At 36.0% G+C, this 17,081-nt stretch overlaps 3 protein-coding genes across 3 annotated transcripts; 1 reads left to right on the top strand and 2 right to left on the bottom strand.

Moving 5' to 3' along the window:
- Positions 1-4,900: 4,900 nt before the first annotated feature.
- On the bottom strand, positions 4,901-5,158 carry K441DRAFT_588916 (uncharacterized protein; the record flags this gene model as incomplete). Its single annotated transcript, XM_067644734.1, has 2 exons — positions 4,901-5,023; positions 5,051-5,158. Coding segments are annotated over 2 exons (231 nt in total), but the record flags the coding sequence as incomplete, so codon positions are not given.
- A 4,778-nt stretch (positions 5,159-9,936) lies between these two features.
- K441DRAFT_669167 (uncharacterized protein) lies at positions 9,937-10,804 on the top strand. Its single transcript, XM_067650109.1, has one exon. The coding sequence runs from the start codon at positions 10,270-10,272 to the stop codon at positions 10,537-10,539; it is 270 nt and encodes an 89-aa protein (XP_067497901.1). The 5' UTR covers positions 9,937-10,269; the 3' UTR covers positions 10,540-10,804.
- Positions 10,805-16,626: 5,822 nt separating this feature from the next.
- Positions 16,627-17,049, bottom strand: K441DRAFT_588891 (uncharacterized protein; the record flags this gene model as incomplete). The annotated part of the gene is made up of 1 exon (XM_067644731.1): positions 16,627-17,049. A coding segment is annotated over one exon (423 nt), but the record flags the coding sequence as incomplete, so codon positions are not given.
- Between the last annotated feature and the right edge of the window lie 32 nt (positions 17,050-17,081).

Here is a 17,081-nt window from a genome sequence, read left to right as displayed (position 1 = left end):
CTCTAGACATGACAATGTTAATAGGAAGGTAATTAACTACCTAACTAAATACTACTCCTACTGCTAGAAATACGGACGTTCTCTAGGCCGATTTAAGTTCACCCTTTATAAGGATCTTAACTTTAACTATTTAGTGTACGTAGACATTATATATATTAACGGCAGCCTAGTACTATATATAATTAATAAGGTAACCCGCTACTAAGCCGCCCGTTAGTTGCAAAATATATCCGTAAAGTATACTTAGGATATTTTACGGACCTGCTAGATTAACACGTACGTTGGACCTTCTAAGTATATTACCTACAACGCCAATAGGAACTTTATTAGTAAGGAATTCCAGTAGTATACTATAGCTATAGCTATATTAACAAAAGCTGTTCTAGTTAAGGCGTATTAGTTTATTAGGCTTATTAAGCGAGCTTATCCAGCCTTATAGAGAGCTTATTAAATTATTATAGATAAATGCAAGGACATCTAAAAGGAACTGGCTCTACAAATGGCCGTAAAAGCCATTAACGACACTGCTGGCCCGGACGGACTAGTACCTACCCTTTTGGTCTACGGAGCCTACCTAAGGATAAGTAACCTAGATCCTCCTACCCCGTCTATTATAGAATAAGCAGCTGCAATACGGAAGGCGATGGCTAAGATAGTTAAGCTACGGGCCAAACAAACCGTTAATAACGCCCTATACTACTGTAACGGACCTAATATAACCTTAGTACACGACCTCCCGCTTAACTCTAAAGTCCTTATATAGCGTAAAAGCGGCAAGTAGACCGGACCCTACCGTTTACTAGCTATAGAAAACGAAACGTGCTATATATAACTTCCTAGCGGCCTAACTAACTTTAGAAGTACGTCCGTAAAACCCTACTTTTGGTCTAAAAACACCCACAACGTTGAACTAGACGAATTAGAAATACCTCTGCCTTTAAATAAACTAGAAGCACCTTTACCTACTATAGAAGTCCCCTGTAAACCTACTAAACCTACTAAACCTACTATAAAGCGTGGTTAAGGACGCCCCTAAAAGCACCCTATAACTAAGAACTCCGTAATAAAGAATTACCTAACCTTTATAGGAATATCTATAAGGCAATCTCCGCCTACGGATATATCAGTTCTAGTATAAGAAACCCCGTTTATAGACTTATAACGTAAAGAGATTAACGGACTACTTAAAAAGGGTATCTTTGCGGTTATAACGGAGAGAGACGTTCTGTAAGGTGTCTGTATATTTAACTTACGCTTTATTAACGAAATTAAGCACCCTAGTACTAATAAAGCTTTTAAAAAATCAAGGCTTATTATATAAGCCTATAACAACTAAGGAAAGGACTTAGTCCTTATATAATCGCCTATAATCTAACGAGTTAGTTAACGGATTATACTTATACTTATGCCTAGACTATAGCAAACTAAATCCATAGCCCTCTACCTACGGGATATCTTGCAAGCCTATATACAGTCTAATACCTACCTAAGTAGAGATATCTTTATACGACTACCCTATAAACTTAACCTATAACTAGGAACAATTCTATAGGTTATAAAACCTCTCTATGGAGTACCGGAAGCTAGGAACTATTAATTTAAGATATATTACTAGCACTACGTTAGTAAACTTAAAACGGAATAGTTGACCTATAACCCCTGCCTCCTATACACCTAATTAAACGGCCTTAGTATTATTAGGCTCTAAATAGATAATACCCTCTTCCTAGCAGACCGGACCTTTGCGGACGCTGAAGAAACTAAACTATATAAGGCGAAGTTCTTAGTAAAGCTATAAGAGTAGTTAACTAAGTAGACTCTAATTAAGTTTAATAGAGGCTTAATTATATAAATGGGCAACTTAATCTAGCTAACTTAGGAACGCTAAGCTTAAAACCTAAAGCCTGTTATAGTAAAGCCTATAGACCTTACTAGTTCCTATAGAGAGACCTATAAGACCGTAAATATAAAGGACTAATACGCTGTATAGCGTGTAAGAGGCGCCTATATTACTATAGTCTGCTAACCCAAATCTGCCTATAACTTATCCTTTACGGCCTAGGCAGTAGATCCGTAAGAAGAAAATATTAAGCAGCTTAATAAGCGCATTTAATAGCAAATTAACAACGCGATAAGAGGACTTACTTTTATACCGCTAGACCTAAATTCCATTAGCATAATAGTATTTACGGACGCCTCCTTCGCTAATAATAGGGACCTGTTATCGCAAATTGGCTTTATAATTGTACTTACAGACTATAATTAAGACGTAAATATACTGTATTGGTCTTTAATTAAGTATAAATAAGTAACTCGCAGTGTACTAGCTTCTAGCTTCTAAACTATATACACTAGCCTATGGCTTTAATATAGCAGCCGCAATTAAATCAACGATCTAGAAGATCCTATAATTAGAGTAGCTACCCCTGGTTTTATACACCGATTTAAAGTCCCTCTACGACTACCTAGTTAAACTAGGTACAATATAAGAGAAAAGGCTTATAGTCGACCTAATGTGCTTACGTTAGGCCTACGAACGACGTGAGATTATAGAGGTCAAATGGATTAGCAGCGGAGATAACCTAGTAGACGCTATAACTAAGGCAAAGCCGTGTCAAGCTCTTAAAACCCTAATTGACACGAATAAGCTTAACCTAAAGGTTATAGAATGGGTAGAGCGAGACTAATGGAGCATTTACGGCCCGTTAAAAGGACGTATAGTTTATTTTACGGACCGTAAGCAGGACTTACGGCTAGCTTGGAGCACCATTTGGAAGGCAACCCAGAAGGCACCTTAGGAGGGATTTCCTATGTATTTTCTTATGTGTTTTATGGTTCTAATAAGACAATTACGGAGGCTATACACAAGTGGTTTTATTTTCCAAGTACCGCTAGTGTATAATTACAGTACCTGTTATACTAACCGCGTGCTTACGCGTTTGGTACGCCAAGTACGCGTTTACGCGTTCGGTGTACTAACTACCCACTTACGCGTTTAGTGCACTCCTAAAGCACTAACTAATTAGGGGGGAGGCGCATTAGTATATAGACTACGTAGTCTGCTTTATACAATTGATAGTCACTATTATCTAAATAAGCATACAATACTATATGTATTTCGTGCCCCTAGATCTGATTTACTTATACTATTAAATTGGTATAAACATTAACTCTTGAAATTTTTGTATAGTAGCTATACTTTATCTCCCTCCTTAAGATCTAGTCCCTTAGATCTCTTAGCATTATAGTACCTTTTTATTCTCTTTTATACTTTCTTTACTAATTCTATAAGGTCTATATAAAGATTTATTAATATTTTCATTCTTTCTTTAGCTATACTACTCGTTTTCTTTACTTACTATAGTAATAACGATATTCTTAGCTCATATCCGTAATTCGCCTTAAATGGTAATATATCTATTCCTTTCTATAGTGTTGTATTATATATAAACTATATAACTAGTAATAGTAATACCTAATTATTCTATACATAATTAATATAATCCCTTAGATACTACTTTAGTGTCTAATTTAATCTTTCTATTTAGCTGTCTGTCTGCGGATAATATATAGTAGAAGTTACTGCTCTAACTCCTTATTCCGCTAAGAATNCTTTTTAAAATACTGCTATAAATCTTAGATCTCTATCTAATATAATCTTACTTAGTGCTCCATATCTTATAAATACTTCTTTAATATAAATTCTAGCGACATCTTCTACTAAAATTTCTTCTATATATACTATAAAGTATCCCCACTTTATAAGCTTATCTACTATTACTAAGATCGCGTTATAATCTTATCCGGTAATAGGGTCTCTTAACTTTAATAACTTAATAATAAAGTCCTATAATATAACCTCCCATAGTCTCTCTAGTATTTTAATAGGTTATAGCCCTCCATATAGCTTATACCTCGTTAGTTTATTTCTTTAGCAATTTAGATATTCCCTTATAACTTTTCGCGCTAAGCCTTAAATTCTATTAATAATATACTCCTCCTAGAGTCTTAATACTAAGCCTATAGCTCTATTATGTCCTTAAGTTAATCTCTTATAGAAATCTTCCATAAATTACTCTGCTATGCTTCTTAGGATATACTTTACTTCTCGATTTTTATATATATCCGTTTATAAATCTTCTAGCTATACTTCTAGAATTCTTTATACTTAAAAGCTTTCTAGCGTCTTGTAGACTTTCCTTAGCTTCTCTTCCTCTTAAATTGCTGTGATCTTTGGGTAATTATACCTAATTAATCTGTCTATATCTTTTCGCAATAAAGCCCCTAATAGCTTTTTATCATTCTATAGTTTAGCTTTTCAACTTAAAGCATCTGCTCGCGTATTATCTGTACCCTTAGTATACTAAATCTCGAAGTAGTATTCTATAAGCATCTCTGCCTATCTAACCTATCTTTAGTTAAGTTCCTTTATTATTAGGAATTCTATTAGGTTCTTATANTCTNTNTTAACTATAAATNGTTTNTNTATACCTTATAANAATNCTCTNTATTNCTTTANTANTATAACTATACCTAACAACTCCTTATTATAGATGTTATAGTTTAACTCTAGTAGTGTTATCTTCCGACTATAATATGCTACTAGGTGCTATCTATTTTAATATTTTTATATAAAGCACGCTCCTAGTATATAGTCCGATATATTTATCTCTATAACCGTCTCTAATTCTAGTTAATAGATCTTAAGAACTAGCTCTTAGGTAAACAACTCTTTAACCTTTTTAAATAATTCTTATTACTCCTCTCCCTATACCCATAGTTCTTCCTTCTTTATTAATCACGTAAATGGCTTAATATCCTTTAACTATTGCGCTATAAACCTTCTATAGTAATTATAAAACCCTAAAAATAATCTTAACTATATAACGTTCTCTAGTTCCTACCAATTTACTATAGCCTTAATCTTTTTTAGATCTATACTAAGTTGGCCTAGTTTAATAATAAATCCGATAAAATTGGTCTTCCTAGTAAAGAACTCGTATTTCTCAATTGCTACTAGCATCTATTCTTCTTATAGTCTCTTTAAAACCCATTTAACGTATTCCCTATACTCTTCCTCTGTTATTAAGTAGATAATAATATTATTAAGGTATACTATAACAAATTTATCTAAGTATTCTCCTAATACCTTGTCAATACGCTTCTAGAACGTCGCTAGCGCGTTTATAAGCCCGAATTGCATAACTAATAGTTTGTATAGTTTTTCCTTTAACCTAAAGGCTGCCTTCTATTTGTTGCCTTCCTTAATTCTAATCTAATAGTACGCCCATCTTAGATCTATCTTTATAAAGATTTACGCATTACCTATCCTGTCTTAGATTTCGCTAATTAAGGGTAAAGGATACCTATCCTTCCTAGTAATGCTATTTAACTATCTATAGTCAATATATAGCCTTAGTTTGCCATTCTTCTTTAGTATAAACAGTATTAGATAACCCACTAATAACTATAATAGTCTAATATATCCTTTTCGTAAGTTTTCCTAGATAAACTCTTTTAATGCTCTACCTTCTTCTTTAGTAAGCTTATAAATTGGAAAGAACTTTAGACTTATTCTTAGTTCTAACTCTATTTTATAGTCCGATGCTATATACTCTAACAGCTTTTCACTTTCTAGTAACTATAGTTTCTTGCCATACTTATAGTATCTCTTTAGTACGTAACTTAGTCCTTTCTCTATTTCTTTATAGGTCGCTCTTATTTAATACTATACTAACTTGGCTTATTATCGTATCTTATAGCGTTAAGTATCTTTAATATTAACCTAACCTATAATCCAATCAATCCTTAGATTATATTCCTATAACTAAGGCATTCCTAGTACTGCCTCATCCTGTCCTAATAGTAGGATATTAAAAGACATCTTAATTCGTCTCCCTTTAATAGTTATCTAAATAGGTTCTGTTTTAAGACTAATAATCCCTCCTCTATAGGCTATTAGATCTCCTAAAATTGTAACTAATAGGTAAGGTTACTCCTTCTATCTATAAGGTAATCCCATTCTCTTAACTACTACTAGTAAGATATAGTTTCGCATTACTCTACTATCTATTAGTGCTTTAAACTATTAATCTTACTATTTAACTTATAAATTTAGGTGTTATCCTTAAATTCCTTTAAGGGTCTAAGGCTCTACTACTAGCTCCCTCTAGTCCTATAGGCCTCTACTTTTCCTAACTATTAGCTACTTAATCCTGCCGCACTTAGCTTACTTTTTAGCTAATACCTAGTTCGCTTTTTGTCTTTAATATACCATAGATATATATTTTCTAAATACTTCTACCACTATTGTCTATCTAAGCATTCTTCCATAAGGAATCTTTTTAATTAAAGTATTAAGTCTCCTAACTCCTAAACTTCTACTAGGTGCTAACTATATATATACTTAGCATTTCTATACTTCGCCTTGTCTAATAACCAATATATCCTCACTAGGTACTTTCGGTTCTTATCTTTTAGTGTCCTATATATATTGTATATATTATCTATATATACAATCCATGCTAATATATAATATACTAGGTATTTTAGGTTAACTCTTAGCTTATCTTTATCCTTAAGTTTAAACCTTTCCCGTATTAATCTAAGCGTTGCAACTTTATTCGTAGGTACTATAATTTACCTCTCGCTTCTCTAGTCCTCTAATTACTTCTCTAGATCTTTTAACGTTATAATTAAGGCTCCTTTAATATAACTTATAGCCTTTTCTGTAATTAGGTGGTCTTAAACAACTTTTTTATCTAACTATATATAGAAATCTTCCTACTTATCATTATATCGCTATCTATACTACTTTTAGTATAACCCCTTAAGTATATACGGCTCATCTATAAGGAAGTATCTTCTTATCACTATATCGTAACAGCTTTTTATATATCGTTCCTTAAACCTAGTTAGAATCCCTAAATCCTCTTCTTATTTTAGCTTAGTAAGCCACTTAGCTCTTAGTATGCCTACTCTAGGCCTATTAGTAATTCTTTATACTAGTGCTCTATCCCTTATACATCCTAATATACTAGATTTCTTATCTAGTTTCTATTCTTGCTATATAATAATTCTCTATCTAAATTCTTCTATAGTTTCTTTTAGTTTACGTCTCGCGCTTAGATCCTTAAAGTCTTCTTACTTCTTAATCTTAGTATTAACTTTTCGATCTTTAGGCTAAACACTATATTCCCCTAATAAGTCCTCTAGGTCTATATATCTGTCTCCTAGTCTAACTACTATTTATACTATAGATTCTCTAATCTATAAGAAGGCTCCTTACTTCTTTCTTATGGGTATCCTTATTCGTTCTCCAAATTCTTAGTCCCTTAGATTCCTTAATCCTAAGCTTGCTTCTAACTTAAGCCTTACTCTAGCCTTAGTTCTACTAGGCTTACTTAGTGTTCTTATCTTATCTTAAGAGTTTTAAATCTCACTTATTTTGTCTTAAGAGTCTTATACCTATAGGAAACTCTGTCCCAAGCTTATTTATATATCCTTAAACTAAGCTACTGCCCTACTCTATTAGTTTCTATCTATTATAGGTCCTTAGGTCTGCCTTATCTTATCTTAAAAATCTTAGTTATCTCTTATCTCATCTTAAGAATCTTAAGCCTTTAGCCTTTTACCTTTATTAAGTACCAAAGTGGTTTACTATCCTACTTCTCTTATATCTTATAAAGCGATAGATATTATGTCTAGTAGGGTCTTAATCCCTACTAATATTCCCTATTCTATAGTGGAATTATCCTTTACCTCTTATATAATATCTCTAAAGTTTACTTACTCCTAGTAAGCGGCCCTTATTACCTTATCGTTATAAAATATTTCGCCTACGTTAAAGTTATTATCTTTAATATCCAATCTGCGAACTAGTTCGTTAGTCCCTCTATATTCTATAGGTGCTAGCTCTTATAGCTAATAGCTTACGCTATACTTAGCGTCTTTATAAATTTGGTATGTGTTGTTATAACAAAACGTAAAACTTTTAATTAAACACTCTTTTGTTCCTCGTAGTATATTATCGTCCCTCTATATATATATATATATTATCTACTATTAGTTTAGTTCCCTTTATTACATAGTATCTCTAACTATCTTTATAATCCCTTATAAAGTAACCTTATTTCCCGTAATTTATATAAGCTCTATCTTTAAACTATTAACTTTGCTATAGAGTCCGCCTAAATATCTTCTGCTATTAAGATCCCTAGTTTAGCCTTTACTTCTTAGTCCTATAATTACTAAATCCTTAACCTCTAAGTTTTTATAGTTTCTTACTCCATCTCTTATAGGCTTCTTTGGTACTACTTAGGTCCATTAGCTCTACGCTATACCATAGTTTTTAACTTAGCTTTAGTCGTTATATACTCTACGCCTTATATAACTATAGAACTCTATCCTAGCCTTTCTTAGCCTATTCCCTTTAGTAGATCTAATTATTAATCTTAATCACTTAATCTATTAGTTCCCTTAAGGTATCCGCATCTTCTATTAGGATAATTACGTCCTAAACTTTAGCCTTAAGTCTCTGTTTATACTATGCTATAAGCGCCCTATTATTCTACTCTACTTACGTTACTAATATCTAGAACTATATTATATACTTAATTGCTAAGGTCTATTACGTAATATCTTAGAGTTTTTTTTTGCCGTAGTTGTTAATTCTAGGTCTCTAAATATTTGTATAAGTCGTTCTATAAACCCTTCCTAGCTTAAAAACATAAATTGCACATCTTAGTTAGTAGTCGTTATTCTATTCGCCTATATCTCCGTAAGGTAAGGCTTAAACCACTTAAGTGCTCTTCTTAACAGGAATAGTCCCATATAGGCTATTCGGTCTATAAATATTAGCAACTTACCTCCTTCTTACGTAACCTTAAAGTGTATTTACATAAGGAATCCTTTAAGCTTTAATCTCTCTCCTAAGTACCTGTTAATTAATAGTAGCTTAATCTTTACTGCGCCTATCCCGTTAATCCTATTTTCTAACATTATATTATTTTCTATTAGCTAGTTAACTATCTCTTATAGTTGTCCGACCGTTATAGGTTGCTATAAGTTAGTGTCTACTATACTAGTATCGTTACCTAACCTTAAAGTAGTTGCCGCCGTTAATAGCGTTATAGCTAGTGCTTTTAGTAGCATATTGTTTAACTTTCCATATTAATACCGTAACTAAGTAGTAATTATGTAACGGAACCTTGTAGCAGGAACTATAATAGACTTATTATTAGGCTAGGTATATAGGTAATATAAGTACAAAAGTTAATAAAGTAATAATAACTGGTGGAGTAGTTGCCTAATAGATTAACTCTAATTATATTCTAAGAATTACTATAAGGAAGGAACTATCTAGGTAGGGACTAAAGGTCCTTAAATACACAACCATACTCCTATAAAATCCTCCTTGTACGCGATATACGTATACTTTATCTACTCTATTACAGATTACACAGATCCTACAGATTATACAGATCACGTCACGTAACCTCGGTTACCATTCCTCGTCACATAGTTCTACCGGTTCCATCCTAGACCGTGCCTAAATTAACCAACTAGCTTCTTCCGACTCTTCCCCAAGTAGTCGTAACATTGTACTTAAAGCGTCCGTAACATATTTAATATATTATCTATGTTCTTATACTATAGCCTTATAGCTCTTATAGCTGGAAAGTAATATAAAATACGAGGTAAACACACCTAATATACCTAAAAAGAATACTAGAGATATTCTAGTTTTCTACTATCTAATTATACAAACCCTATTATTAGCATAGCGATGTTTAATAGTACCCGGATTAAAAAATAGAATCCTGGGAGACTACACCCCATCACGTTCTAATTCTAACAAAAAATTCTGAACCTCCTCCCTTGGAGCCTATTACTTTTCGCACATGTTTATGTTGGATTCGTATCCCAGATCCTAGATTTCCGCCTCGTGACATCCGGTGATCCCGAACGAGTATGGGAAATCGTCGATATAGCGGAGCCATCCCACCTACTGCTTCAGCCCCATCGCGCCACTAACATTTCATCACTATAATCAAAGACATACTTCCAACAAGTTTTTTACGATTAAACAACAATTCCACAGCTACAAAACATTTCCGTGCGAAGCACTCCTGTACCCCAGCACCCTGCGTGCCAGGGATCGCTGTATCGACCAATACTCGCCAGATATCGATAACACCTACGTCGATATTATCTGGCATCCTCCCTCTTTTCGGCCTTTTTAAGCCCCCCCTTGCTGCATCCCTGAGAATGGGGGGTGGCGGCACCGACTATACCATCGCACCCAGCTGGATTATTCTCTTGGTTATGCTGGGTGCCGGCTTCTGCGTTTGCGTTGGATATGCGATTACGCGGGTGATCCTGGGGAATAAGGAGGAGGATGCTCCAAGGAGCAATGAGCAAGACTTTTATATGCGGCAGGTCAGGCAGAGAACGTTGAGAAATCTCGAACGAGACTTGTTTGGAACAAGACCGAAGAGAGGGCCCGGTTCAGGTTCACGGACAGGAGCAAGAAACTAATTGCCACTCCAACTGCAATATAAGCTGTGTATGTGGCAATAGCCTGTAGAGATTATTATTTGGCTTGACACATCGATGCACTATTAGTTAGACTCCATCTGTTCAACGCACAGAGATGATGAATAAACATGTGGGAGAAACTCTTGCAGGAAAGCATGCTTCTAGCGTTCGCCCTGTCAAGTTTAAGGCAAGACGGCCGTATGGGATCCATGCTTTAGTTTAGAGTTCTTGATGATTTAATATCTATATGTAGAATAAGTGTTCCGACTGATACCGGTACATACGATGTTCCGGAACATTTCTGCCTTATTCTAGAACGAGTCGTCCTTATTCCAGAATAAGTCGTGTATCGCTTTGATCGGCTCCATTCCGGATTGCTTGCCTTATTCCAGAAAAGATCTTGCCTTATTCTGGAAAAGATTTAAAGCTATATTAAGATTTAAAGCTATATTAAGATTTAATAGAGCTTTTTTAACTTCTTGATAAATATATGGATTTTGCCTATTTCTTAATGATTATAAATAAGGACCAATATATAATTAATTTAATTTTAGCTGTAAAATAAGTGGTTATATATCTTAGATATTATAATCTATCATTTAGTAGAGCATAGTCGCGATATCTGGTATAAAAATATAAGATTTTGATTTTCTAATAAGATTTTCTATTACTCTAAAGATTAAATTTTACCACCCCCCCTAAACCACCACAACACTATTAGATTCCATCTAAACTAGGTTACGCTGCAATTTATAGGTGTATTTAAAGGCCTTTCTACGTTATAGATATAGTCTATAAGTAGTAGAAACTAATTAGGTAGGGGGTGGTTAATTATATTCCCCGACACCAAAATTTGCAAATTATGTAAAGCTTTAAACCTACCAAGATCTATTAAAAGCTGGGCCCTCTAACGTTTTACTAGCCATAGACTAATTACCTAATTAGGTTTAACGTAATTGCGGTTTAGATTTCTCCTAGCTACGCCAACCTTACTCGCTCTATCGTTTTCCTTTCCTTTAGCTTGCGCAGCCTTACTAGTAGGCTTAATTAATTGCCTTCCTCATCTACTGTTGTTAATTAAGGTTGTATAGAACTTTATGGTAGAGTCCCCTATTAGGCTCGCTTTGTTTAAGAGCTAATCTAAGTACTAGTAAGCCTTCTATAAGCTCTTACTGGAGGCTTGCCTAGGGAGTCCTCCGTCGGCCGATTTATACAAGGCTTTCCTCTATAGCAGTAGGAAGAACACTCTATATTTCCTTTTTGACAGCTATATTATTAATTATTATATCCTTACCTATACCCATAGTAGGTAGGCCGCGCAGTTATTAAATAGGCTTTAACTATTATAGAGAGCGGCAGGATCGTACTAACGCTTATATTAAGGCGAGCATTATAAGTCTCTAGCGGCTTAATAAGCTCGCTACCTAAGAAGAGCTCCTTAACGATTCCGTACTAAGTATAAACCTTAAAGTAGCCGTGATTTCGAATCTTATGTATGCGGCCAGGTATGCGGGAGACTTTAGTACTACGTTAAAGCTTTCTAGGAATTCTAAAAAGGACGACGTCACCTATATTAAATTCGGTAACGTAGTACTGCTTACTATACTTTTTCTTTATTTATTCGCGGGAGTAAGCAGCTCGCTGTTAAACTCTCTTATGTAAATCTAATGAATTATAAGTAGAGGAATCTGAATGTTATGAGGGACTTTACAGCTACTGCGATTGTAATTCCTTCTGATGTTCCTTAAGTCTCTTACGCACCTGCCGTATAAGCTCTCGCTATAGTGGTATAGAGTAAATAGGGTAATTAGAGTCCTTTACCGCCCGAATTAACTCACGCCGGTAAGAAGGCATGGCGACGTTATAGTACTTATTAAAATCTATAGGTAGCAGGCCTACTCCACTAGCTATGCGGTAGAGCTGTACGCGTATATCTTTAACCTTTATAGTAAGATTATCTATAAAGGAGCCTCCGGGTATATAAAAAGGATCCTCTGGATCTTTAATCTAGTTATTTAGATATAACTCCTCCTACTAATAGATAGATCGCTACCTTCTTTTAATATTACAATTGAACTTAGCTTTCTATAGAGCTCTAATAGCGGCGTCGGCTATAATCTGTCTATTTAATTTAGTAAACTCTTCTCTTATTAATTGTATCTAGGCGTCTTAGCTTAGTATAGGAAAGCCTTTTAATAGAGGTGGAGGCTATTTAAATCTACTTAATCCTAATGACTGCATAGCCTCTATAATCTCGCGAGTTCGACTTAAGATTAGTAAGCAGCCTTTAAAGGTTTAATCGTCGTTAGATAAAGTAGGGTTTAAAGGAGTCCTCGGCCTCTATATATTAACTTTAATTAGAAGATAAGGAGAATAAGGGTTAATTAGAAGATAAGGAAAATAAGGATTAATTAGACCCTTAGTCTCCTTATCTTCTAATTAAACCTTATTCTCCTTATCTTCTAATTGACCCTTATTCTCCTCATCTTCTAATTAACCCTTATTCTCCTTATCTTCTAATTAACCCTTATTTTCCTTATCTTCTAATTAATCCTTATTCTCCTTATCTTTATATTCGGCCGCGATTGAGCTCTAACTGCCGTTAGGTTCCTTATTAGAATATTTATTGTCCTTACGCTCTTGCTTAGCTGCCTATTACCTATTACTGTTCTTATTTAGTAGAGGACCGAGAACTTTCTTATTGCTATTAAGATCCTCTTCCTCCTTAGCTTTGGAGGCGTTAGTGACTTCTAACGGAGGCTTTACAGTAGCCCGGTAGCTAGGCGCCACTAAAGTAAATAGCTAAGGATCTCTCCCATAGAGGCAGTAGAAAGGTATGCAGCCAATTAATTTATAGTAGGTGCAATTAATTAAGGCTATAATAATTAGGTAAGCCGTTGCCTATCGCGAAGTTCCTAAGAGTCGCTTTACTGTATAAAGCTTCTTCTTTATATAACTATTGGCTTGCTTTATAAGGCCTTGTGACTAGGGGTATTATAGCTAGCTGTTAATTACCTTAATTCTATAACGCTAAAGCAGTATAAGAAGGGCGCCTTTAAATTCTAAGCCGTTATTACTCTGCTAAATACGCGGGTGAATATAATGATGTATCCATTGGAGCATAGCTACGGCGACTTGCTCAGCGGTCTTCTGCTTAAGGGGGTAGAGGGCATAGTATTTACTAAAGTAATCGCGTATCTGTAGGATCTATTTATATTTACCGTCGGCCTTATTACGTATATCAATAAGATCGCCCTAAATACGATCAAAAGGAGCCCTAGAGATAATTGCATTAAGCGGTGGCCGTGTAGCGTTAGGAGCGCTTTTATAAGAATATTAGTACGACTAACAATTTTATAAAAAGTTAAACTTACTTAATATACACCTAGCAGTGTTTTAGAAGCCAAATAACTTCCACTAGCCGTATACCGTATTGATTAGCCGCAAGTATACTATATATCTTCTTCTGCCCTGCGTGGTAAAGCTCCTTATAGCACTAAATGATGGTATTATATATTTCTGGCTTAGGAACAACCTTTAAGCTACGGTTAGGTGAGCGAATTAACCGCCTCTAGAGGCCGCGTATATACTCTTTGCCTTGTTCCTATATAAACTAGTGGCTCTTAGCCTTTAATTTAGCGTTGCGTTTGGCCTATAAGAGAGCTTTATGACCTGGATTAGTAAGCTAGGAAATAATATTGTTATATTTTTCCTATATAACGCGCTTTATTAAGGCGTTCCGGGTTTCTTCTAGATACTTAGTAAAGGCAGGCTTTACTATAACTAAGAAGGAAACGACTGCTTGGCTAGCGTTATAGTCTTCGTTTGCGGTAGGAGGTAAGAAAGCTGCATTAAGTGCGGGCGCGGAGGTAGGCGCGGAGGTAGACGCGGAGGACAACATTACTATCGCTAGTGTTAGATTTAAGCTGGCAGTAGAGTCAAATATATATTCAGAACTTATAGAAAAGTTGCGTATATTGTTGAGGATCTAATTAAGTCGTGCGTAGAGGCGGTAGGTAAGGAAGGATTAATGAAATTTTTTTAAAGTTCGCGATAGCCCCTGCGCTAAGCCTAATTAGGCGATTTTTAAGCAAAATCAACACCACAAAGGAGCTCACGAGAGCCCTATAAAATGCCTTACGCTTAATTGCAAAATATTATTCGACCACCAAATATACACTTATTAAGTGGATCTTTTGGCGACGTTATATAGGCATAGTTAGTGTAATTTGAGGTTATTCTAGACCCTATGCGATAACTATTTACCAATTAAATCTAGAAATGAAGAAAAATAAAGGCATAAAATGCATCTATTTTAAAGAACTTCACGACTCGTGGTATGCGTGTGGGCGTTGGCGAGCCTCTACCTACTATACCACCTAGTAATTAGCCTAACCTTTAAAGATCTTTTCCGGAATAAGGCAAGCAATCCGGAATGGAGCCGATCAAAGCGATACACGACTCATTCTGGAACAAGGACGACTCGTTCCAGAATAAGGCAGAAATGTTCCGGAACATCGTATGTACCGGTATCAGTCGGAACATAAGTGTCGAGAATGGCTATATTCTAAGGTATTAACCAGTCTGTAATGAGACTCCATGGGAGCGAAACTCGAACATGGCCACACAATAAGACCAGGCCCTATGCCTGTGCGAGAAAAGCGGCATGTGAGCTTAATCTTGAAATTGATATGGCAGTTGAAGAGAGGCGCATCCGGTTGAAAGCGCGTGTTGATCACGCTAATCAAAATGCGTAGATTTATACCTAAAAAAGGGTAAAATTACGTTGAAATGGCCGTGCGTATTACTTCAAAAGGTATGAACTCAGCCGTTTGATCACCAAGATCAACACGCGCTTTCAACCGGATGCCAGGGTGGTGTAGAGCAAACTAGACCCAACCTTAGGTACAAATGAGTATCGCTCATTTTTTTCGCACCGTCATCTACACACAAAAGCGCACATCCGAACTGAATACCAGCTAAATTCAAAAAAGTTTTCGGAAACCAGCATCACTTTGCAAATGGCGCTTTTGGCGGGTGTATTTTTACTTAAGCGTGCTTGAAATGTTAGTGAATGGTTCAACAGGTTTGGGGAAAAGCAATGCGTTGCCCCACTCGGTACATTGAGGCTATAAGCAGCCCAGACGAATGCTTCGCAATGAAGTTTTGGGCCTTCAAGTTCAGTTTTTTATTTTTACCCTTTTGCGTAGTGCTCTGAAAGTTCTTGAAGTGGTCAAACCTTTGGTTGATTTCATTTTGTGTATTTGAAAACACATAATATTTTGAATACGGATTATAAGCCACATACACATAAAGTAGTAAAGTAGAAGGTATAAGAGGCGCAGTTAACTTAAGTAGTTACGTAACGCCCTTATCTCGGAATAGCAAGGAATATAGCGTCGTTTTGTTCTGTATAAGGCACAGTAGTCTCTATTCTCAGTCCAACACTGCATAACAGCGACTCCCATTCCACCACCGACCGCTCTTGTGGTGCAAGCATACACATCATTGCCAGATCCAGTTACGTAACATACCAGTGCGCACCTGTTGGCAAAATGGCGAGGTCGTCAACAACGATAACAGACCTCGTCGACATCACTAGCAAAATTTGAGACAGGATGTTGACACAAACATGACTAGCAAAATTTGAGACAGGATGTTGACACAAACATGACTAGCAAAATTTGAGACAGGATGTTGACACAAACATGGAACGGCCAATCTTAGAGGATTTTTCGGAGGTAGTATATGCGAGAATCTATAGAGACAAGTTAACGTCAGCGATCGATATGTCGGGTTAATGGTAGAAATGCAGAGGACAGGCGCCAAATCACCTTTAACGGATTGCTCTTTTGTGAAGTCGTACGGCATTATCTTTACCCCATCAATTTCAAGTCCGCTAGTTACCATTGGTAGTTCTTAGAGCACCATTGTGCCCTTGAGTTCTGGAAACTTCTGTAACAGCGTAACACATTGATGCCCTTGACCACCACCGATGTCAACAAATTGAATTCCTTCTCCCGACTCAGAGACATCCAAATAATTTTCAATTTGGAAAGAGTCCAGCCAACTTGGTCGCCCTATCCTCTACACACTCATGTATTCGTTGAACGCTGTCATCCTTGCAGGCTTGCTTAGGGCCCATTGGAATAAATGCGACTCTGTTCTTTGACCAAGCTGGAACGGACTGTCCATGGGATCGGTAGCTGGCTCGTATTTGTGCAGGGCCAGGAAATCGGGGAGAGCCAGATATGGCAGCGCACAATTCTCTACAGCATAATATATGCCCGCTCTAATTCCGGGAATGGCGAGATACCTAGTAATTTTAGAAGGGGCAAATCTGTCCTCTTCAATTTCTTGGACCATATTGTGCGAGACGAGAAATTTCAGAAGCCGAGACATAAGTTCTAGGGACGGTTTTGTCCGTATCGCAATCTCGATCACGGTTGCTGAGGGGCACTCGTTCTCGGAGAGCATGCCGAAGAGGTTCAAGTCGTGCCTAACGCGTGCGGCGCTTAGTTGAAGAGGGTGAATTCCTCCAC

This window comes from Cenococcum geophilum, assembly GCF_001692895.1.
Source record: "Cenococcum geophilum 1.58 unplaced genomic scaffold K441scaffold_68, whole genome shotgun sequence".
In the NCBI taxonomy this organism is placed as follows: domain Eukaryota; kingdom Fungi; phylum Ascomycota; class Dothideomycetes; order Gloniales; family Gloniaceae; genus Cenococcum; species Cenococcum geophilum.
This window is presented reverse-complemented; position numbering and strand designations above follow the sequence as displayed.

What these genes read in the sequence shown, in the direction of transcription:
- K441DRAFT_669167 (XM_067650109.1), top strand. Translation starts at nt 10,270, where the DNA reads ATGGGGGGTGGCGGCACCGACTATACCATCGCACCCAGCTGGATTATT.